The 26,093-nt window shown below is 31.0% G+C and overlaps 1 protein-coding gene across 1 annotated transcript; it reads right to left on the bottom strand.

The window, feature by feature from the left end:
- Nucleotides 1-15,249: 15,249 nt before the first annotated feature.
- Nucleotides 15,250-16,650, bottom strand: LOC111392817. Its single transcript, XM_023018210.1, has one exon. The coding sequence runs from the start codon at nt 16,379-16,381 to the stop codon at nt 15,350-15,352; it is 1,032 nt and encodes a 343-aa protein (XP_022873978.1). The 5' UTR covers nt 16,382-16,650; the 3' UTR covers nt 15,250-15,349.
- Between the last annotated feature and the right edge of the window lie 9,443 nt (nt 16,651-26,093).

The following is a 26,093-nucleotide window of genomic DNA, read 5'->3' as shown; positions in this document are numbered from 1 at the left end:
TCTCCTGAAATTTTGTCAGAAGACAGTGTCAGGTCTTCACATTACTTTGTCACTTCCACAGAAAATATTCTTCAGTGAATCATCTCGATTTGTTGCATAATTAGTCTTATGGACATTAACCTTGCTACATGAATAGGTTCAATGACACGATTTTTAAATAAGGGATAGTGTCCTTTTTTTTATTGAACAGTTAACAAGAAAATAATAATAATTATTGGATATTGGCTAACAATCATTTTTTATTTTTTAACTTTCCTATAAAACAATAAAAATTGAAAAGAGAAGTACTATGTGTACACAAAGCATTACACTCTCCTTACATGGAAAGGTGCCCACATACTAAAATATTCATACAATGGTGTACACAAAACATTACACCCTCTCATAAAGTTCATGCAAGCTGGGGTCCTAGAGAGTAAGGCCCAGCAATACTCGTATAAAGCCAGTTATGGACCCGACCATTATAAGCATGAATTACCTAAACCACCTGTGTAAAAACTGAAATTTTCTAAAACTACGAATCCTCAACCACTGGCTCTACCGTTAATTTTATATTCATTCATACATCAATATGGTTATTTGAGATGATGCAGAGCAATTATAGACAATACTGTCATCATAATTGAACCGAACTGGTTAATTAAATTGAAAGATCAAATAATTTGATACTTTGATGTGGTTGATGGATAGGCGATCAGCTAACCATGATAGAAACTAGTCTAGTTAGGTTCCCAATTTGTTTAAACAAGAATTGAAATGAAATAGATTCTAAAAAAAAAATTGATCATCTGCTTCCGGAAGAAGTCGAAGAATTTCTTGGGAATCCTACAAAAGATCAACATCTTCTGGAGTTCTTTTTAAACAAATATATTGCTATGGAAAAATAGAACGTCTTGTAGGGATCGTACCATTTGAGCCCCTTTTTTTCATGCTTTTTCCGAAGGTCTGGAAAAGTTGCAATCAAGAGGATTTCCTAATCCTCTCTTCCCGAAAGGACGAGCGTGAAATTCTTTTTCCTTAGAATCACCTTCTTCTAGAAAGATCATCTAGAATGCGATTCGTTTTGTCTATATTCAGACAAAAAGCTGAATGCTTGAGCTTGAGAAGCTTCTGGTCCAGTAGGTCCGTAAAACTCACTAGGATAAGCGGTGTTGTCTCGTGCCCCTAGGTATTTTCTACCTATTCACTTATGTCGGTTTCGGATACAGGTATCCTTTTGTTTAAAGGCCCTCCAGCTATGAATGTTTTTAACTTTTCTATTCGTATCTTCATTTTTATTAGTATTTTCAATAGGACGTACAGGTGTTATACAGATGCTGCCAAATGAGCATATGCTTGATTTTGTTTTATTTATTTATTTATTTATTTATTATTATTATTATTATTATTATTATTTTTTTTTTGTAACTATCAATGAATGATGCCAACTGTAATATGTGGAGGAATTCTATACATCTAGCATGATTCTTTGCATATAGTGTTAAAAGTGTAAAAAACACATCAAGAATATGGGTGATGTAACATAACAAGAATACAGCATGACCATGAAAAAGTGAAGATGATGGAACAAGTCTTCCACATTCACTTCATAAAAAGCAATTGAAAGGCCAAGAAAAACTAAGGCAAGAACAAAAGGTCTTTCTACTTTCCAAAACTTTCCTTGTCTATTTGGTAGAATGCTCCACCACTGACCCATGAAGAAGTGGAGAAATTAGAGATCGATTTTTTACTTCAATTAAAATGATGAAAAAATCATTTCATCTTTTTAGTTGAAACTTTGGAAAGTTCTAGAAGGATGAAGACACGGACTTTCTCAATTTTATTGAATTTCATTAGGAAGATGAGCCTTATGCATATCATATTCAAATTTGCAAAATACACGCGATTAATTGACAGCTTTCCCTTAGCAATTGAGGTTATGGATTCTCATTTAACAAGATTAAGTACGGAATATGAAGTCTGAGAGAAACTCACTCATTCAAGAGCTAGACTGAGAATATATATACATAGATAGTGTATAATGCAAAGACAATTTAGATACATTATTTGATTATGTTCAGCTTAGGGCAATGCTGATCTCTCCTAAAATCCTAAGGCCTTACAGTTGTGCAATGTGCATCTGCTTCATTAGTTGTAACATCTACAAGGTCTAATTATTTCAATTTTTAATTTAGGGTGTGTTTGTCACCCATTATTTGAGAAGAATGTATTATAAAATAGTGATTGATGTTGAAATGTATGATTAAAAAAAGGAATTTTTTTATTATGTGTAATATTATTTTAATTAAGAATGTGTGGTTGAAAATGAGTACTGTAAAAAAAAAAAAAAAGGGAGAAAATCGATGACAAGCACGGGCTTAATACAGATAATTGGGATTCATAATCGAAAAATTTTGAAATTTTTCAGATTTTTTTTTTCCATTTTTTTTCATTAGCACCAGTTTTTGCATTCCACTTTTTGACACTCAACTTCTCTCAAGCCTGAATCCACTCTTTTCTTGATATCTAAGTTCGTCATTTTGCCTAAATAATTATTGTTGTTTTTCCTTGACGAAAGAATTACAAACAAGAGATAAAGATATTGTCAATACCATACAGTAAGCAAAAATATATAAAGAACTATTTTAAAAAACGAGGGATATGAATGAGATTCTATTTTGAAAACATATCATTTTTTATGTAAAAGCCCAATATTGATGTTCTCAAAATAGACAGATGACCAATTTTCAGAGGTAAATAACTACGTAATCATTTGTTTTGCTCTGAATAATTCATTTTCTTTTTTCGATAAGAAAAAATTATTCGATAAGATATTGTAATGAAAAAACCAAAGAAGTGAACCCCTTACTTTTCAAGCATGTAACATTAGCATTAATTCTTTGATTTGCTTCTACTACAATGTAGAGAGTCTGCAATGAAGATTGTAAAAATCCAACTACATTAATGGATTAATATCAATGATTGAATGTCTAAAGTTGTATAATGAGAAAGATATATTGATAATATAAATAATAATGTAACAATAGGATGTTTTCAATGTTTATGATAATGTATTCAAATATTTTTATTAATGTTATTTTGGTTGAAATTTTTTTATAACTTAATGTTTGATTTTACAATGGAAAATATCTGGCTCCATCACCACCAAAACCATTACACTAGTAATCTTTGTTAAAATGACGTAAAGAATTCATCCTGCCATTGTTAACAGATTTTAACATCTAACGTTGGTATTATATTTCAAAATTTGAACAACTTGATTGTGTTGTAACATAGAATTTAATGTGTCACCCTACAAATATTTCAGGAAAAAAAAATGAAAATGTGCATGTCATACAAGTTTCCTTTCTCAAATTTGACAAGGGGCCTCCATCTCATAAAGGCATCATACACACTACAACAAAAACAGTCTTTTACAACATATAGAAAAAGTTGTCAAAGACTTTTTATAATGTTCGAACCTATGTTGAAAACTTCGATGTTGTCGTTGAATAGAAGGATATGAGTATGACAATGTTTTGTTAAAATTGCTAATAACCTTTTGCAACATTCCCTCTAATGTTGCTAATAACCTTTTTTGCAACGTTCTTTAACTGTTGTTAATAAGTTTTTTGTAAAGTTTTTTTGATTGCTGCCATAGATTTATTTTTTATTTTTTTTACAGCAATTTATGCAAATTGACTAGCAAACTTGAAGATGACTCCTTATGAACAAATTTTTAAATTACGTAAAATTGATAATTTTTTTACAAATTTTTGGATCCATAAACTTAAATATTAAATGTGATACAACACCTAAATAAAAAGTAGCATAATTTCTCCCAATAAATATATACACTTGCGCTATTGTAGAGACATTAGGGCTACACTAGTGATCGATAATAACTCCTAGTTGAAATGCTATTGTTAAGTTTCTGAATCTTCGCAGACAAAATGCATGTCCACATTTTTTTACCGATCCAAACCAATTTATGCAATATCAAGCATTAATTTCAGTCCTAGGAGCGTAATGGTCTAGTCCTCGTTCATTTTAAAACAAGCAATGCAATATGAAGCCTCCATACTATGATGAGATTCCCCATTCATTAGATAGAGAAGATCATCAAGATTTCATAATTCGCCGTCGAACTTATTCCAATTCCAAGAGCTCGGATCGAATCGGTATATCAATACCATGTCAGTAATTGTGGTGTACAAATGCATTTCCAACATAATTCCGATTAAAATACAAACTAAAATACAAAATTCAGTTGATAAATTATAAATTCATGAGAGAAAAACAATGAACACCTACAAGTTGAGCAAAGATTGGTTGTTGAGCCGGCACTGCAGCTTTCATAGCCAATGTTGAAAAACCTAATTAAACCCTAACATATGAGGAAATCGAAGAACAAGTTCCAAAACCCTAGGAATATGGAAGAATAGAAATAAAATAAATATGTAGCCTGATTTGGAAGAAAATGGTTTGGGGGAAAAAGGAAGGAGAAAATAAAAGGTGAAAAAGGCAAAAAAGTAAAACTTTTCACAACATTAAAGAAACGGTGTGAAAAGAAAAAAATTTCACAACAGGCAATGAATATTGCGAAAGGCTATATAGCAAAAATTTTAGTAACATGTATTGAACATTGCTATAGAACTAGATTTTAACAATGTTTAATAAATGGTGGCAAAAATAAAACCTTTTGTCATTGTCAATGAACATTGAAAAAAGCTATATGTTAACAGCAACAAACACTAATTGTTGCTATAGAACCAAATTTTAACAACATTCAACAAACGTTGTAAAAAATAAAATTTTTCACAATGGTCAATGAACCTTGCTAATGGAGATTATCAACATTCATTTAAAAAATGTTGTCAAATTCAATTATGTTAAGCAATGACAACATTTACTTATTAGAATGTTGCGATAGACTCATTTAGCAACACTCAATTAATAAATGTTGTTTTTGTGTATTGCAAAAGGCCATTTTTATTGTAGTGTCATCATGCGTCATGTTGAATTGTTCATCAAATAATTGGTTCAAGAGCCCGATATGTGATATATAGTAGATTGTGCATTAGTATAACTTTTGGACATAATGATTGCAATACCTGAAATCAATTCATTCAAGCCTTTCGACTTGCAAAAGTATACAATGAGAGCTTCAAGACATGAGTATTTGATTGCTAATTACTTGTTGAACTTCATATGACACGTTGTTCCAACAATCTTTTATAATATTCGAGATCAATAAAAATGGAATTTGATCATTCATTTATATTAAATAGACGGTACATTTGGTACACCATTTTGGATTAGGTTGGATAGGATTTGAAGTGATAATATTAGAGATAATAAGATTGGATGATGTGATTGTGATGGATTATGGTGGATTATTCTAATACGGCATTTGGCACTACGCATATTAAAAGATTGTATACGTATTTAAAAGTAAATTTTTTATGATATTATTATTTTCTAAGATTTTTTGAAAATGCAAAGTTAATTTTACGTAAATATTTTCAAGAAATATGTATAAATAACTTCTTTTTCAACACATATATGAATCACATAATTTCTCTTTTTAACTAAAAATTTCAGTTTCTAAGATGATTCTTACATTTGCATTGAATATGTGACTCATTTTACTTTTAAGTTTGATTAACAAAAAAAATATATTTATTATGAAATAAATTATTTTTGCCTAGAGAAATGTTTGTATAAGTTACTATTTTCTCTTTCTAAGTTAAAAGTTGCTTTTTTGAGAAGTATTTCTTATTTTATGTCAAAATATATAATTTACTTATGTTTTTACTTTGATTTAACAAAAAAAATTTATTTATTCTAAAATTTACTTATTTACTTATAGGAAAATTTATTTTATGCACAAAAACATGTCTGAATAGCTTGCTTTCAAGTAAAAATTACTTTTTAAAAATATTTCTTGAGTTTGTGTCAAATATCTAATCTACTTATTTTTTAAATTTAATTAATAGAAAAGTTATTAATTATAAATTTACTTATTTACTTGTAAGTAAATTTCGGTATGAAGACCTAATGATGTAGCTTGCATTTGGAGATGTGACGTTCTGAAATGTGCCATAGTTTCAATGTTTAGAATGGATTATGCTATTTGTCGAGAAAAAGACATACAAAAAGTATATCAGAAAATGATGTGTTGTGAAATGATTGGATAAAAAAATTTACTATGTTTTGAACTGTTCAATGATAGAGTACTATGTAACATTATGTAATCTATTATATAAGGCTTGATGCACATATATCAATGTTTTTTTAAGAATATATCGACACATTGATTCAGGAATTTTTTGCAGTTATTCTTTATTCTGTGTAACTCTCTCCTCACAGTTAATTTTACGGTGTGCAAAGCAAAGTGTTAATACACCGGAATACGGGTATTATTTGATCCACATATGGTATAGAATAATGTTTTTAAAACTGATTCGAATCTAGCAAATTCGACTAAAAAAATTGAGAAACGAGCCCAAAATCTGGTTGATTAGGCATTGAGAACCTATAACTAAAAATTCAACTTTAAATTCGGGGACCTACCCAAGTTTGAGAATTCACAATCGATTTATACAATTCGTTTGACTTAGAAGCTAATGGATTTTAAAACATTTGAAACCCCTTTATTTTAATAATTTTAGACTTCAAAGTTTAGACGACTCATCTCTCGTCTGTGCCATCAATTTATACGATTTATTTCGTTTAGAAACTAATGAATTTTGAAGCGTTTGAAACCCTTTTTATATATTTTTAGACTTCAAAGTTTTAACAACTCAACTTTCTTTTGTGCCATCTTCTGTTTGAAGACTCTTGAATTCTCATTTTCAGTATAAAGAATTAGATAATGTTATTTATAAATAAGATGCAATTCTCAATGTTAACAATCATAAAAAGGATGCTTTAAAAAAATAATAATAAATAAATAAATAAATAAAAAACTACTCATTTTTTCAGAGCTCTTCTTTCGGCTAATCATATTTGAAATGAATAACTACCAAAAGAAGCACCAAATCAACCATCCTTGGCTTCAATCCCAGATTCTGCACTTTTTGTATACCTTTAACTACAGATTTAAGCATGCATCCAAATCTCTCTTAGAGCATGTATCTAATTCTTGCACAAATATACGTTAAGCATGAGATTCAGCGAGGTTTCAAGAATGGTAAGACCATTGACCAATGATAAGGTATCTATGTATAGTATATTGATTTCTTATGTTTATGCTTTAGATGACGGATGATTTAGGCAGGGCCGGTCCTGAAATTTTTTAGGCCCTAGGCGTTAAATTATCACGAGGCCACTATACATAATTTTTTTTACAAGCATATTGGCATCAAACATGTCTGAATAAAACGGTTTCTTATTATAAGAAATGTTAGAGTTTTGGTACTCACTCATCATTTGATTTGTACGAGAATCAATTTTCGTTTTCAAGAAATACAATATAGAGATATTTTTGAAAATTAGTGAAGTATGGGGATGGTGCCTACTATTTATTATAAAAAATTATCTTATATTTAAAAATAAAAATTCAAAAGCAAGAAAGACATTATTGGTAGGGAGGCCCCTACTTTATTTGTACTATCATAAAATATCTAATGTAAGAAAATTGAAAATTTCGATAATAATTATTTTTTGGGCCTTCAAAAATATTTTGAGGCCCCTTTATACCCTGAGGCCCAAGGCTACTGCCTTAGTGGCCTTGGGCCAGAACCAGCCTTGGATTTAGGTACATTGGATGTTATTAATCATTTTGGTGGTTCAAGTTATCTTCGAAGTAATCAAGGAATATGGCTTGCGGATGAGAACAATGAAGATGAAATTTTATTTAATCTTTGATATTTAATTCACTTTTTGAATTCAACTATGACATGGCTTTTTTAATTATTATTATTATTTTGTATAGACAATATCACGCTTCATCCAACGAGACTCAAAGAATGACCACGTGGCACCCACACAATAAGCGAACTCAGGTCCGCACTAAATTCTACCCTACCTATTGGAGACCATTTAGTAGTCAATGTGATTCAATAGTCGAATTTCCATGTAGCGGTCTAACCCCATGGATGAGGTGAGGCAATGCAATGCAGCACCAAGCAGAGGGCAATGGCTTCTAGACATATGAGGCACCACCAATCAGAGGGCAATGGCTTCTAGACATATGAGGCACCTTCCTTAGAAGATCCTTTGTACAAATATCCTCTATGATTGATTGAAGTGACTCTTTGCAGTAGCTACTACATCAAATCAACCGGTTAGACTACTCTTTTTATGTAAAGCCTAGGTTGTGGGTTGCTAATTGTCATAAATATTAAATGCCCCTGAAATGGAACTGATAGAAAGATGCCTATGAAAAGCACATCAATGGTCAAGATGAGGCCATATGTCTCTTTATCCAATGGTAACCATCCACCTCTCATACTATAAAAACTCACATTTGGTGACATTTAAAAGTAATACAATTTTACACTCTAAACCTTAAGATTGCTCTCTCTCTCTCTCTCTCATTTTCTTTTATATCGCTTCTACCTTGATCTCATGTATCCTGACACTTTTGTGGCTCACATATTTAGTACGTCCCACACCTAAATACATCATATGAGTTAACTGACTTGAACCTTGGAATGCATGAGGTAGCCATTCTCACCTTTGGAAAAGGCCACATGTTCTTAACAGTTTTATCAAAGTATGCGAAGAAACCTACGTAGATGTGATGGAGTCGATATATGTTGACCATGTTACTCGTGCAAAAATCGACGCACCTCTCCAATTCTTCAATGACACATAAGTAAAGTACTTGAACCGCAAAAATCCATGTATTATATGAATATTCATACATGAACTTGGAGGACTTGTTATGCCTCATTCAACAAAGTGCTAAGAATGGCAACGTAGTATCCATAGAAAAAGCGAACTCAAACCTACACTCTACTATACTATCCCACTTAGCCTATCCAATACCCTTCTGTAGTCAAAATGATGCAATTGTTGAACCTCCATATAGAGGGTGAAGCCCCATTGACGATGTGAGATGATGCAATGCGATATAACACCAATTTAAGGTGGATGGCCTCTAGGCGTATGATGCACCTTGCCTAGAAGATCCTTTGTACAAAGATCTTTTACGATTGATTAATGTGACATCTCTACACCAACTATTATATAAAGCCAACAGGTCAGCCTACTTTTTTCTTGGCAGTCTAGGTCGTATGGTAACTAATAGTCAGAAAAACTAAATGTCCCCTAAACCTAGACATGTGTTCCTAATAGTTATTCAAGTGTGCAGGAGAAATGTTATGTGGACGTGAATAGTGTCTGGATCTATTAGCTGTTGGGAAATAAAATGGATTGAGATAATATATGACATGATATAAAATATATAATCGCAAATAAACAATAAGATGAATGGCAAAAAATTAATTGACAGAAAAATAGTGTATTTTATTCAATTGACAATATGGAGAAAACAAATAATAACTATGTCTATACAATTATTTTATATTTCAGTAATACAGAACTAATGAAAAGACTCTAGTATTTATAGGGGTGCATGTCAAACTTTAAAAATGAAGGAAGCTCCAAACTTTTTCCACTGACAAAATAAATTCGATTTCATCGAAAAATCCAAACTTTTCAACAAGAACCAAACGTTCTCCTTCTCTTCCACCGCGTCAACACGGATACATGAACCCAAACACCTGATTCCCCAAAATTCATAAAGAATTATAAATTATCAAATAGTGTGGAAGTACACTCTATAACAGAATCAACTCCTAATGCTTTCATAGAAAGCGCCAAGCTAGTCTCAACATCTTTAAAAAACGCTAAAAGCATGTACAACTAAATCAGGATCCACGTACCTATCTCCAACGAGTTTATCTCTAGTAAGAAAGACGATGGAACTGTAGATAATGGTGACAAAGCGAAATTACCCGTATTCTCCAAACTTGACCGAGTAGTATTTTACTATATTGACCCCAAACCAAATTTGAAAGGTACAGTACAAAACTGAATCTCTACTACGGTATTAAATCTATGCTGACTTTTCTTACAAATTCTGCCCGACCTTACAAGATGTGTAATTAGGACCTCAACCACCCCTCCAATACACCCCATCGAATTCTCAAGACTCCACCTCCTTTAGAAAATATATACCCTTTTGAATCAAAAGTACTCAACAAAATGAGATTCTTTTTCAAGTCTAGAACGTGATCAAATATTTTACATGTTCCATCAACCAACTTCAATTTGACTCTACCAATACCAGCTACTCAACAAAGTTCATTGTTATCCATGACAACGACATCTTGCATCACCATTTCATATGTTTCAACAAATCCCAATTGAAACACATGCAAAACGCAAAAGCTGTATCCAAAATCCACTTATCGTCAAAACATCTCCATCGCTCAAATAGTTCTAGGCTATGTTGGTCTCGTCTAATGTATTTGATTGCTTCCGATGATTTGTAATTAAATTACCACCGTTCTATAATCTATCGCAATCCCTAATAATTATAAACCTTATTATTGAAATTTGACCTCGACTTACCCATTCTTCAAACACCATAAATAACAAATCCTTCTCGATCTCTAGCTTCAGATCCAACCAGATACTTCATCTTCATCATCTTTTTTTTTTTTTTTTTTTTTTTTTTTTTTTTTTTTTTTGAAAACAATGCATCATATATATATTCAATGGTGAGAGTATCACGACTATACAATATCATGTCTCTAAACAAAATAAACAAAGTGGGCAGGAAACATAGAAGGATTAAAGTCAAATCTTCTTCATAATGGATGGCACAGCTTTAGAAGGGCGATGTTTTCTAGTAGGGAGAAAAAGACAGTTAGGGTTTTCAGGAAATCCAATTTTCTTTCACTCATCTGGACCTCAACATATTTTTATCACCTAAGATGAGCACATGGATCATACTTTACATCAAAAGTCTTTAAATCGACGATGATCACCTTGAACACAGCCAGATGATTTTCCAAAGATTCATGTTCTACCATGTGATAAGATATAACATCTGTTTCAGATGCAATTTGCTTGTTAGACTTTTAATTATGCACAATTACTCCAACTTCAATCATAACGTAGCTACTATTTTCTTATTCATAACATGTTGAAGAATATTGTCAGAGAGATGAAGATAGATCTATCAAAGCGTCTTTCGATCTTTCTGTTGTTTCTCTTCCATCGTCTAAGTTGTGGACATTTTGTCAAATTCCAACAACACATCATCCAAATCTATTTGCACGAGTAAAACTCACATCTTCACTTGCCACAATGAGAATTTTGTATTGCGATCCAAGAGTAGAAATTCATATTTCATGACTATCATCAATAACAAAGAACTCGAACAAATCACTAGCAATAGCCCTTATACTACCTGTTGGAAAATAAAACAGATCGAGTTAGTACATGCCATTCAAATATTTCACTCCCAAATAGTTATTTCCTCTCTTAGTTTAGGAGTTGAAATTATAGTTAAGTGAGAAAATTTGTTGATCCGTTTTTTATTATCAACTCACTTATTGAAATTATATTCACATGCCGCAATCACAATCTCTGCTTTCGACTACTCAACCATGGTCTAGTTGACGTATTGTGAATTTCGTACTCTTTCCTTATTTTCTTTTATTTTCTATTTTATAATAATCAAACTCTAAAAATTTTACCTTCGCTCTCTTACAAAAATTTCACAAATACATTTTTACTCAGAAATTCGAATATATATACACACACATTTATTCAAAAAATATATATTTTCAATGATTGTATGATTGTATGCTATATACTTATCCGTCACTTATTTCTTTCTATATAATTATTTAAATCTTATGCAAAAACTTTTCATACATACTTTAAACTGTTCTTTTTGAAGCATACGAAATTATGGAAAGTTTAGAAGAATAGTTTGCACATTATTGGGTTGATGACTTGGTTCCATACAAAATCAGAAATAATATAACTATTCAATACAACATTAATTCATTGTACAAAAAATCTGAAAATTGTATAAAAATAATATATAGGAAAAAAATTGTTCATGGTGTATTGAAATATGAATATTATTTTTTAATTGATAAATTTACTCTATAGCTAAAAACTAACATGTATAACAAAAGAACTCATAGCTCCCCGCAACACCTGCTGAATTCTGCCTTAGTGGTGTCAAAACCCTAGCCTATTGTTTACGAGTTTGTAAGCCAATTGTGATGAGTTGTGCGATCAGCTTCATTTAGGGTTAGACAAAACTCCCGAACCGAAAATGATCGAATCAGACCCAACCTGACCAGAATTGAATCGAATCGAGCGGTTCTCCTTAAATTAAACATCCTAACGTATATCTGAATCAAAAATCGATAGTTTCAGTTCGGCTCTCGATTTTAGATCAAAAAAATCTAAGAATCAAGCAAAAACAAAATCTCCCAAATATTTTAATTTATTTATTTTAAATAAACCAAATTATTTTTAAAATGAATTTACTAACTAATTAATTTAGTTCAAACCCTAAAATATGATTTCTCATTTTTAATTTTTAGTCCGGACTCAATTTAATTATATTAACCTAAGTTTTCCCAAATTTGTTATTCTACCGCAGTGTCATTTCTACTGTTCTGGAGAAATCGAATCGAAACTCGACTATACATCTTTTAATTATTGTGAATTCGCTATCTTCTTTTTCCTCTGATTTTAACGATCAAATCTATGAAGAACTCAGTAAAGAAAGATACAAAAAATATATAAGATTGGATTATGTTATTTTGTAATAACTAAAGATTGAATGTGTTATTAGTTAAATTAATGTAGCTTTATAAATACTAATTTTTTTTACTAAAGTACGGAATCCTAAAATCGAACAGAACCGAACCAAATGGAATCGAATCTGAACGGTTACATAATTAAATCTAGACCTGACAGTTCCACTTATTAAATATCAAAAATTTTAGGCATCGAACCGGATCATGTCCAACCATAGCTCCATTATTAAAAAATTACTATATAATATATATTTATATTTCAAGAAAGTTTAATGATGTAATTTGCAAAATATCAGTAAGAATCTTTCGTCAAAATATCGAAAAAAAAAAAATCATGATGGGTTGACCAATCCGGCCCAACTAGCCCACAATATTGGCATGGTTTGGAGGCCAGTCTACTGAATATAAATTTTAAAGACGATTCAAGCTTTGCTCATTTTAACAACCTTAATCGTGTGTAAGTTAGGGTAAAAATCCGCCCTCAGGGCACATCTCCAAGTGGTAAAAAGAGAGGGTGGAGAAATTCAGCTTTACTTGAGGTTGCCGCATCAAGAGTTCGAATCCTGAAATATGGATTTGGCTCTTGGGTAAGTGCAAGTGTACAAGCAACCTTCCACCCTGTACCCTTGGAGGCATAACCTGCGATTTACCTCCCTCACGATACTCCAGGGTAGGGGCGATGGGGGACCCTTAAAATTGGGGTTCAACCTTTTAAGTTAGGGTAAAAATCCGTAGGGTCACTATAGTTCCTACAGTGTTTTCCAACATCATTGGATTTAAAATTTTTTGCAAATAATATAGTTTTAAAATAATCTCTCGGCAGTACTGAACTTTGAACCCACTTGTCATTCCATATCATTCGAAAAATTAACAATTCTATTTTCCAAAACAGGAGGAGGTGACAATAGAAACAATGTTTAAACTACAATTCGAAAATTTCTTAAAGTTCAGTGACATTTTAGGAACAAAATTTGAAATACAACAGCTTTTGAAATTAATGTGGTGCAGAAGGAATTAGACGTTATATCAAAGTGGGACCGGCACAAGTAGAATAGGCAACTTCCCCAATTTAGGAGAAATTTTGAGGTTGTCTATTTTTGGCAAAATTTTAGTCAATTTTGATTAGAAATTGGCCAATCAACTCGACATGTCGACTAAAAATTGGTCCATTGGATATCATTGATAAGATTAATCCCAATGCATATTGTTTGAAACTGCCCAGTCATATTCGTACATCCAACGTTTTTATGACAAGCATCTAGTGCCATTTTATGGTGATAATTCTGATGATGATGTTATTTTCCTACCAAATTCAAGCTTGAATTGTTCTCAACTGGGAGGAATGATGTGATGCCGAAGGAATTAAACTTTATAGCAAAGTGGGATTGGCGCAAGCAAAAATAAATAACTTCATAGTTTTGGAGAAATTTTGGGGTTGTCCATTTTTGACGAATTTTAGTCAAATTTGATTGGAAACAAGCCAATTTTAAGAAAATTCCTCCATTTAAACATTCGTTTATGTGGTTTTTTTTTTGTCATTTTTCTTTTTTGGTAATTTTTGTTTTGGTTATATCTCAATCAAATAAATTCGGATTTGATTTCTGTTTATTAAAGAATAATCCTAAATATTAGGACTTTCGACGTTAGTCATTATCTCGATTTATTTCATTTTTGGAAAAAAAAAATATTTTTCTTTTGTTATTATTTAAACTTTTTTTTTTTAGAATTTTCCTAAGGTTTTCGCTATATGAAGCATTGTAAGTCCCTTGAGCCCGCATTGATTAACGGAAATAAAATTTTCACGAGTTTTTCATCCTATGATATTTATTCATCTTTCCTATAAGCTTCCGTTGTGTTAAAAACACTGTTGCTTCATACATAATAGGGTAAAAAGGCGAGCACATAGAGTTGTGCAGTTTTAATGCATTTCAAGCCCCCTGTTTGGCCCCATTATTCCCCATTAAATTATAATTCATTTTTCTCTATTTTTTTTCAATCACAAATTCTCCAATAAAACAATATTATACCCAAATTCAAAATTTTATTTTTTTTAGCCATACATTTTTAAAAAATTAATATTCTCCTCATTATAATTTAAAATAATAAGTGTCAAACGGACACCAAGAAACTAAACATCTTATTCAAATTAAGAGTCAGAAATGGACGCTCAGTTCTTCTTCCTGAGTTGAGACTTATCACTCCTAGAATAGTTCGGACCCACCTTTACACTTTTTTCTTGTTAGGTGCCGACCTTCCGATTTAGCCACCGTCTGGAATATTATAATCGATTTCAATGTGAAAATTAACAATTAATTTTAATTATAAATTTCATGAAATCTACAACCTTTCAACTAATATAAGTTCGATGCCCCATAATAAATTTAAAATTTAACTTTAAACGACACATTCAATTTATTGAAAAAAAAAAAAAAAACCCTGCTGTAGCGTCCAAGATGACAAAAACGAGACGAATTCTCTTTTCTTTGCCAATCGATGAAGACAGAGATAACTGGAATGAACACAAACAAATATATTTCTATACAAAACCCACCCAACAAAATACATTAGCTTGAAGACACTGGGTTCAAAGCTCTAGCAAAACCATTCATGGCACTATAACTCTTTGAGCTGAACCCCATACAACCCAACAAACCTTGCCTGTATGGCAAGAATGTCTTCTTCTTCATCTCCTCTGCTTGTGCTCGTTTTGCAGTGTAATGCAATTCGTGTGGAGATGGTGGAACCCTTCTTTTTCCCACCCCGTTTGAAGCTTTCTTTTTCACCTCTTTCTTCTTCCCCTCTCCATGAATTGCAATCTCTGGGCCTCTAGTTGATGTAATTTTCTTATCTTTCGAAGGTGAAAAAGATAGAGAGCCCCAAAACTTGTGGCTATTGTTTCTTCCTTCACTTTTACTTCTGTACAGAAACTCTTTGAGGAAAATCCACTTCCTCCCAACTGAAGAAGTTCTCGAGGAAGATTCAGAGGCAGATGCAGATGCAGATGCTGGTGTTTCATCCAGCCCCAAAGCTTCGTGCTTAGATTCTTCATTTTGCCTTTTCGTCTCGGCATTTTCTTCATCTTCGTGCCACTCCAAAGACGTAGTTCTCAAAGGAGACATAGATCTAGTCCTCCTTGATCCGGTCCGGAACTTCAAGTCCCTCCCACGAACAAGTTTCTCATCATCCTCAAGCACAGAATGTTCTACATCATTTATTTCGTCCACATGGAACAGAACTTGTGGTCTCTGGAGATGGGTGGAGAGCTTCAAGGGACGGATCTGGCCATTCAAGAACAATTCATCGGCAGAGCACATGGATTCAGGTGATTCAGAGTCCCCACCGCCATTGGTGGCCAGCTGTGCCGAGAAATCAAACTCAAATGAAGGGGAAGATTCAACACCACTGGAAGAAACGGAAATCAAATTTGTGACGAAGTGCATAGGACTGGAGGGCGCACTGTAATAGAAGCCGCCAACAGAGGAGGTGACGCGGCCTGGGCTAGAAGGTGCACTAACGTAGGGAGTGGAACAGCAGCTGTCGATCCCATCAGAAAATTCTTCGGTGGCGGTGGAGAGATTTTGAAGCTCTTGTTCCATTTTTTCTCTGTGGGAATACGGTGGAAATGGGTGGTGATAAAGGAGGGGGGGCGGATATGCGTTATGGAAACAGGCTTGAATGTGAGGATTTATATCGCCATTGCCATTACTGTCATTTCATTCACTTTTATGAGGGAGACACACGATGAAGTTGTTTTTTATTTACATTAGAGGTCACTCAATTTTCACTGTAATTGTCACTCTACTCACTATACTTTAATATTAAAGCAAACAAGTATCTCTATTTTGTCCCTATTGGACCCCTTAAATTATAATTCATTTTCCCTCTCTTCCGATCAACCACACACGTGAATCCAAAATTTTTTTCTTATTTTTTAACTATACATCCTCTCAATGAAGGGTATTAATTTGACTCGTCAACTCAAGCTACATTTGGCTCGACATGGGAAAAGTCATATATGGCCCATGCAGCTTGCTTTGCTAGAGCTTGAGCTAGCTCGATGAGCCACATAGGCCAGCTCATATCACGGGCCATTTCGGCCAATAATGAGCCAACCATTAAAAAAAAAGGGAAAAATCTACATGCAAAAGGCACCTACAAGCTGCTTGTTGTTGCTCGCAAACAGACAGTTTAAAAAAAGAGTAAGTTGATTCAACCCGGCTTAGCTCACCTCGATAAGGCTCGAGCCGAAAGTTCTGATTGAGCTAGATTTTTTGGTCGAGCAAAAACTCAGCTTTGCTCGGACCAAAAAAAGTTCGAACCATTTTTACTTGAGCCGAGCTCGGACCTCAAGTTTCGGCTAAAAGTTGGCTCGACTTGGTTCATTAACATCCCTAAATCAGCGTGTAAATATGCCAATATTCAACTTATTCCTTTTTCTTCTTTGAGAATTTACTTCCATTTAAAATCAAGTTATAAATGGGAAAAAAAATCTTGTTAATTTTATTTACAACTTAAACGAGTAAATTGTTTGAAAAAAATAAAAATAATTTATATTTACTGTAATTTTTTTTTTTTTAATAAACTATGTTGATCATAATCGTCCTCATGACTCATGAGGCTAGAAAATCTAACTCAACAAGAGACACTTATGATGAGTCCATATGTGAATAGGGCCAAAATAGGTCAAGCGTGTTTCAATTTTAGATTATTATTATTATTATTATTATTATTATTATTATTATTATTATTATTATTATTATTTTAAATGAGCCGAGACATCTCAAAACCTAGACCACTTGGGGTTGTTTTGACACCACCGACTCTTCAACTCATTCTTAATTGCTCTTTCTTAGCAAGAGCAATTCAATCTTAATACATCTCATGCAATGATATAGCAAGTAATCTTGAAATATATTATTTAAAAACATTTTATTCTTTATTTCAAACATCATTATTTTTCCAAAAAGTTATAATCAATTAAAAAGAATTAGAATTTGATATTAGTAGAAGAAATGTGAAAAAGGTAACGCGGTGAAATAAAGCAGAAACGTTTTGTTTGTACAGAAACTTTCGTCACAGAATTCCTTCAGACACTCACATGGGTGAATCTCATGGTGTAATAAAAAAATGTCAAAAAAATCACCCCGTTCACCATTGTGAGTATTCTATGGCATTTTTGTGGACAATGCTGTCTGTACACACAACGTTGTTCAAAATAAAAAGAATGTGGGAGTGTATAATGCCACCCATTTTCGAACAATCAATCATTTTACCACTCGAAAGCAAATTTGTTTTTTTTTTAAAAGAAAAGATTTTAATATAATGATCTCAATCTTGCTTTTTGACTAAATTGTAAAGATTTTGGGAGCCTCTCTATCACACACACACACACACAAATGTGATTATCATTGGTTGTTTTATAGACCATGAATTGTGCTAACATACAAAAAGGGAATTATGATTATAAAAGCAACATTCTTAAGATCTGGCAATAATAATTAGGGTGTCTTGAAAAAGAAGTAACAATATCTAAAAGGTGGATCTCAATTTAGGAGCAAAAAGTCATTGAAAGGAGGTAATTGTACCATATTAGGTAGGTACTTTTCCGTGCCACAATGTCAAGTTTTTCTTTTGCTAATTCCCATGCTTTGACAACGATTGTCCATTGTCAAGAAAAAAGTTAAGCTCCCGTTTAGCCTCTATTATTTCCATTTCATTATGTTTCATTTTTTTTCCTCCTATTTTTAACCACACAATCTTTCACAAAATAATATTACATGTAAATTGAAAACATCTCCTTTTTTTTCAACCACTCATTTTTCAAAAAAATACCATTCCACTCATTTTCATTTCTATAAAATGGGGGCTAAACAGAAGCTAAGATTACAACGACTCTTGAAATATCTTATTATTACAATTCATTTCTTACCTTTTCCATTTATCATCAAATGTTAACTTGGTTCCAAATCTTTAAAAATGAGTAGGTTGATCTTCAATCTTCAATTATAATTACACAATCAGCCTTTGTTGAAGGAAACAATTCAATTCTCTTTTAAATCATCATGACTCTACATGTCCAATTTTATTAAGAGCTTGTTTGATATAGATTTTAAGTTAATTAAAATCAATTTTTTGATTTTTATTTCACTATTTCAGTCGTCATTTTTGAAATTTTCTCTCACTGGTATGATCAACTTTATCTTTAACGGTAAAAAAAATTAATTATCAAAATCCTTACCAAACAAGCACTAAATTAAGTTTTGCTTTCCGATTTAGGAGTACGTTTGAAAGTATAAAGTAAGACGTAGTTCCACGAGATTCATGTGATACTTTAACATTATATTAAATTTTTTTACCATCGGGGACATTTTACCAATTTTACAACATCAGTATTTTGAATATTATTTGTTATACTATCTTGAACTCGTTTGTGCAAATCTATATCACTGTTGGCGAGTATTTCTAAAATTAAAAAATTATCAAATCATGTGCGACCTAGGTTATTGTTAGCGAGCATTTCTAATATGAAGTCATAAGTTCAATCTTTAGTACGAATGATGAACAAACGAACCGTATGAGCTCAAAATTACATTCCTTCATTCGTTTAGTGTATTTTACTCGTTGAACAATATTGTTGGTAACTATTGTGTTTTATATTGAGAGGGTGTACAAATGTTCTGAAAAATTGCATTCATTTATTTTTTTTGTGGATACGAATGCAGGTAACGTGAAGGGCATGAAATTAATTGATAAATCACCTTATCGTTTAAAACAACGACATGTCGTTTTGGGTCACAAGGCTAGTTGATAATATTTTGAAAATTTTTAGAAGATTTGTACAAGCTAAACGAGCTAATTTGTTAATTATCTTTCTTATAATTGGGATATAACTAAATTTAACTTGCTTTCGTTCATATAGTGTAATTTACTCACAAAAATAATAGTGTTGGTCACTATTGAGTGAATTTATATCAATCGTAGTATCAAATGTAGTTAAAACTTATATTCATTTATTTTTCATGTGAATGTGAGTGCATGTAAAGTAAAATGGACACAAAATTAATTTAAATGGCACCTAGCCATATAAAAAGAAAGCATGCCGTTTTGGGTATAGTAGTCTCATTTTCACTCAAAAAATTGTCAATCATATTTAGAAACATCTCTGAAGATTTGTACAATTTAAATGAGTAAAATTACTAAATATCTTATCTTATAATTGGAATATAACAGAATTTGAGTTACTTACATTCGTAATAAAATTTAGTATAGTTTACTCATAAAACAATAGTGTTGATAACTATCATGTGAATTTTATATCGATCGTTTGTCTAAATGTAGTGAAAATTGGTAGTGATTCATTTTTATGTGGATACGAGGAAATATAAAGTGAAATAGACATGAAATTAATTGAAAATGACACATATTTGTTAAAATGGCAATATGTCATGTCATTTTGGGTCAGGGTCTCAACTTCATTTCAAGACTAGCCAATCATATATTAGAATATCTTAGAAAACTTGTACAAGTTAACGAGCTAATTTGTTGAGTATTTTATCTCATAATTAAAAATATAATAATATTGAGTTACTTACAATCCTTTGTAGTTAAATAAAATGTAGTTTATTAGCAGAACAATAGTGTTGGTAGCCATCGCGTAAACTTTATATTGATCGTGGTGTCCAAATATAATGAGAACTTACATTTCATTCATTTTCATGTTGATATGAGTGAACATGAAGTTGTATAGATACAAAATAAAATGACACTTAATCATTTAAAATGACAGCATGGGTTTTGGGTAACGAGGTCTCCATTTTCACTTCAAAGCTAGTTGATCATACTTTGGAACACTGTTGAAGACTTGTGCAAAATGAGCGAGTTAATTTGTTGAATGCCTTATCTCATAATTAAAATATAAGGAAATTTAAGTTCTTACATATATTCGTAGTAAAATCTAATGCAGTTTTCTTATCGAACAATAGTGTTGGTCACTATCATGTGAACTTTATATAGATCATGATATCTAAATGTATTCAAAACTTGCATTTTATTGATTTTCATGTGAATTTAAGTGTAGATAAAAGTATAACAAATGCGAAATTAATTGAAATGACACCTCGTCATGTAAAATGATAACCTACCATTTGGATCACGGGGTAACCATTTTATTTCAAATGCAAAAAAAAAAAAACTTGTATTCGTTCATTTCTATGTGAATTTGAGTGAAGATAAAGAGAAACAAATACGGAATAAATTGAAATGGCACCTAACATTTTAAATCAATGGCATACTTTTTCGGGCTATTGGTCTTGATTTCATTTCAAATGTAGGAAAATCTTAAATTCGTTTATTTTTATGTGGATACGAAGAAATATAAGAAGATACTTGTACACAAAATTAGTTAAAAGGGTACTACTGGCTTTAAACATGTATGAAAAATAAATATAGACTATTTGACCATAAATTATTGAGTGGAGGCATTTTAACCAAAAAATTTGATTGACGCTTTAACCCAGTTATCCATAAAAGTAGCAAAAATTAATCAAAAAGTGGAAAAGTACAATGTACCACAACCTGCAGATTGATAGACCCAGGCACGTTCTCTTTGAGTTTGTGCTCCTCTCTTCTGCCCCTACCATTGTTCTCCTGCGCCATAGGACTTTGGATCTGATTTGATTGCAAAGGTCAAAAAAGACAAATCAATTTTATATAAATTGGAAAATAAAAAACCACTAAAATCATAGAAACTTGATTTCTATTCAATTGACCAAAAATATGCTTTAAGTATTTGAACCTTGAAATTCGAACTACATTTCTACTTTCGTATCAAATAGTTAAAGTAGAAAACGAATTCCTCGAATATGACATTTTCGATAGAAACTCAGCCCCTGTTTGATCCTCATTAAATTACATTTCACCACATTCTATTTTTCTCTCTACTATTTTCAACCACACAATCTTCCATAAAATAATATTACACGTAAATTGAAAATTTTTCCTTCTTTTTCAACCACTCATTTTTTCAACAAAACACTATTCTCCCCATTTTCATTACCAAAAATGGGGGTCAAACAGGGGCTTAATGTTATCAAACGGATCCTTATATTAAAAAAAAAAAAAAAAAGGTTTAACTACTTCAAAGTAGTCCCATTTGACATCCATTAAATTAAATTTTCATTTTTTCTCTATTATTTTTAATTACACATTCTTTCATAAAATAACATTACTCGTAGATCGAATTTTTTTTTTTTAACCACTCATTTTAAAAAAAAATATTATTTTACCCATTTTAATTTGAAAAAAAGGGAGCCAAATGGGGGCTATATCAAATTTATTAAGGCCCCGTTTGGAAGTGGTTTTGAAAATTGATTTTGTGATCGTTAGGAGAAAAGTGGTGATCATCTGTGAGAAAAAAATCAAACTTTATTGTTGGAATAATGAAATAACAACCAAAAAAATCAATTTTTTGGAATGAAAAATCACTCCCAAACAAGCTCTAATTATATCAAATTTGGTGTAGATAATTAAAAATGGTCAACGAAAAGGTTCCAAAATAAACTTTGAAAAGAAATGACAAAACAATTGTTGCGGGACTCTACTGCTTGGCCGAACACATGTAGAGAATTTTAGGTTAAAAAATTTCAGCAAAAATTTCATATGAATGTCGTATTTTCTCGTATTTTTTGGTACGTAACCAAATAATCTTTTTGAGGAAATATTTTAGATATAGCATCTTGATTTTTCTTTAGTCTTTTGTGGGTTGTATGAATAGTAAATATTGTAAGTGCTTTTTTGTTGCGGATTAAAAGTCAATTAAAATCAATTTTTTGTTCGTTATTTTACTATTTCAACCGTCATTTTTGAATTTTTCTTTTACAGGTAGTACTCATTTTATCTCTAACGGTCAAAAAATCAATTATCAAAATCCATACCAAACAAGCTCTAAATATAATAAAGTTTTGATTATTTTTTTCTACAATACTTAGAAGGTTTGGGGAGTGAAATTCTATAATTGTACAATTTTTTTCAAAAATTTAAAGCTTCAACAGTTCGTAAATATTTTACCTTATAAATTTTTCTTGTCTGCTAATTTCTCTTAACAATAAGAGTGTGTGAAAATAAAGTAAATTTGTCTCATTTACAAATAAGTAGAATCGAAGTGCCAAGTGGTTTAAAGTGATACAGCTAAATGAAAATATGACAAGTGTAAAATATGATGTGGAGAAATTTGATGAAAAAATCAATTTTGACACGTCCCAACTTCAAATCAAGGATGTCTCGAGTGAGAGTGGATTGCACATGGCTTTCATAAAAAAAACCAATATTTAGTTTCGACAAAGATGCTGAAAATTCAAATAAGAGTGATAAGTATTATGAAGGTTTGGATATGAAAACTACAATATGTGTCGTTCTAGTAAAATGCCCTTACAAATATGCATGGAATATCATTTGCAAATGAGCTACAAGAAAAACATGAAGAGCTGCATCAAACAAAGAGTCTTTTAAATTGGTTATATTTGAAGAAAAAGTTTTATCATTCTGAACGAGTCGCTTTTGCTCCAGTTTGGCCCTCATTAAATTAAATTAAATTAAATTAAATTATTCTCTTTTTTACTTTCAACCACACAATCTTTTATAAAATAATATTACATATAAATCGAAAAATTTTCATTTTTTTTCAACCGTTGATTTTTCAAAAAAAACACTATTATATCCATTTTCATTTCCGAAAAACGGGGTTACATTTCTATCTCAATGCGTGAACTCCATTACATTTTGGTTGGATCGTTATTTTATTCTTTAGGATAATATATATTAATAAAACCATTCTTAGTTATTAATTGGCCATTTCAGAATTCTATGGAGAGGCATTTGCTGTATACTTGGGGTGTACGTACTCCTTGTTCTCCACCCTTATTTGAATTTTGAACCGCATTATCTAATTTTTTTTTTTAAATTCATTTTTAATCATGCATTTTCAATCAAATAATTTTACGCATTAATTTACAATATTTTCTTACTTTTAAATTATATAGTTTTTCAAAAATATTTTATTTTTTTATTTTATTTTTATAAACGCCTAATTTATTAAGGGTACCATAACATTAACGCAATGAATAATTATAGCTCAAGGCTTGTTTGGATAAGGAGAATAAATAATAGAGAGATTTCTAGGAAGAGATAAGTTTTCACTTGTTCAGTTCCTTGAATTAATGACTTATTGAGCAAAGAACCTTAATCAAGTTAAGAAGAATTGAATCATCGTCCGAAATTTCACTGATAAACAGTTTATTTTCCTCCAGATTTTCCAAATGGCTTATTAGTCATGTTAAATATTTATCTTAGAACGGCCACATTCATAAATTATTATTATTTTTATTTTTTTTTCTTTTTCCTATTTTTCCACTCTTTATGTTCCCTAATCGAGCAACCTGTCATCTTGAAAAATACCCGAGTTTCAATATTTTTTGAGAAATTGCAATTGTACGGTATCGAACATGTAGAAACTAGCTTGCTAGATAACTAGTTTTTGCACCGCTATAGTTGCGCTGGTGACTTTTAGTTTAAAAAGACGCATGCTTATTTATTTTCAAAGAACTCTACAGCAAATTTTACATTGGAAGTGATTGAATAATTCAATCCAATAATGGAAAATTGAAGCAATTTTAAACCTTATGGTTGTAATAACTGACTGATATGTCAAACTGAATATAGGGAATGAATTTGGAAGACCAAAAATAAATTTTTTTTTTTTTTTTCAAATAAGGTGATTTTTGAGGAAAAATGTGTTTTGAAATAGTGATTTTTGGAGAATGATGAGCTAAAAGATAAGGAAAAGAATTTAAATTTATATGTAATATTATTTTATGAAAAAATCCGTGATGGAAAATAAATTTTTAAAATATATATTTTCTTAAAAAGGAGCTCGAACAGGGGCAAAATATTTCACATATAAATTCAAAACATTTTTCTACTTTTTAATTATACATTTTTTTAAAAAAATTACTTTTTCAAAACTCTTTTTTTTTTTTTTTCAAAATTACATTTTAATGGAGCCCGAATCGGGGCTTTATTCTAATAATGTGTGGTTAACAATAAATTTGAAAAAAAGAAGAAAAAATTGTAAAATGAGTGTCAGACGAGGCAATAATTTTATATCCAATCATGCTTGATGTACACCCACATGACAAATTTTCATTTGCCTATTAAACAAAAGTTTTTCCATTCATAATATTTTGAAAACAAAGGAAATGTCAATCATGATGTAAAAACATGATGTACAAATTACAAAATCCTTTTATGTTATACCAAATTTGGTGTAATCTCTCCAACGATTCCATCAAATTTGATGTAAAAGTTACACCATATTTGGTGTAACCATTGGAGATGGTTTTACACCAAATTTTATTTTAAATTATTTAACTAAAAATTATATTGTTACTACAATCATTAAATTAAAAATTATATTTAACGAACTAAAATATTGTATTTATTCATAAATAAAAAAAAAAAAACAGAATGCCATAACTAAAAAAATTACATTGAATGCACAAAAAAATTAATGAAAAATTTAAGTTTGTTGTATCAATAATTATTACTTATTAATTGATTGTAATTTAAAAATCAATGTTAAATAAAAATAATCATCACATTAAAATAATATAAATAAATTAAAATAAATTAATTCTAAAAGATAAAAAAAGGATACAGATGGAATAAAAATTTGTTGTAAAGGGAAAGACAAATACAAAATGAGAAATATTGAAAAACTCCAAATTTGGCCCCAAACTTTACACCAATTTGCCTCACCATTGTAGATGGTCTAATTTTAAAAGATAGTTAAGATTAAGAAGTTTGTGAGAAAATGCTTCAAAAATACCTTTTTCTTCCACGTAATCTGCATAAAAAGCTATTGTATACAGTTTCAGATCCTATAGTTTAGGATTGTAATTGATTAATATATGGAAAATATATCTAGTGAGATAAAAATAAAATATTTACTCCATATTATTAATACTCTCCCTCAAGTTGATGCATAGATATTTCTCATGCCTAGTTTATAGAGACAGTCGTTAAACGCTTGGTTTGACACTACTTTTGTCAGCACAGCAGCAATCTAGTCTAGGGATCGAACATGAAGAACTTCAATCAACTTCACTTCCCGATTCTCCTTGATAAAATGTCTATCAACCTTTACATGCTCAGTTCAATCATGTTGAACTAGATTATTGGAAATATCACATACTGCCTTGTTATCAAAATATAACTTCATAGGGTTGACTTAATTTGTAAATCTTGTATCAGATT

This window comes from Olea europaea, unplaced genomic scaffold, assembly GCF_002742605.1.
Source record: "Olea europaea var. sylvestris unplaced genomic scaffold, O_europaea_v1 scaffold980, whole genome shotgun sequence".
In the NCBI taxonomy this organism is placed as follows: domain Eukaryota; kingdom Viridiplantae; phylum Streptophyta; class Magnoliopsida; order Lamiales; family Oleaceae; genus Olea; species Olea europaea.
Note: the sequence above shows the minus strand (reverse complement) of the source record. Positions and strands in the feature narration are given on the sequence as shown.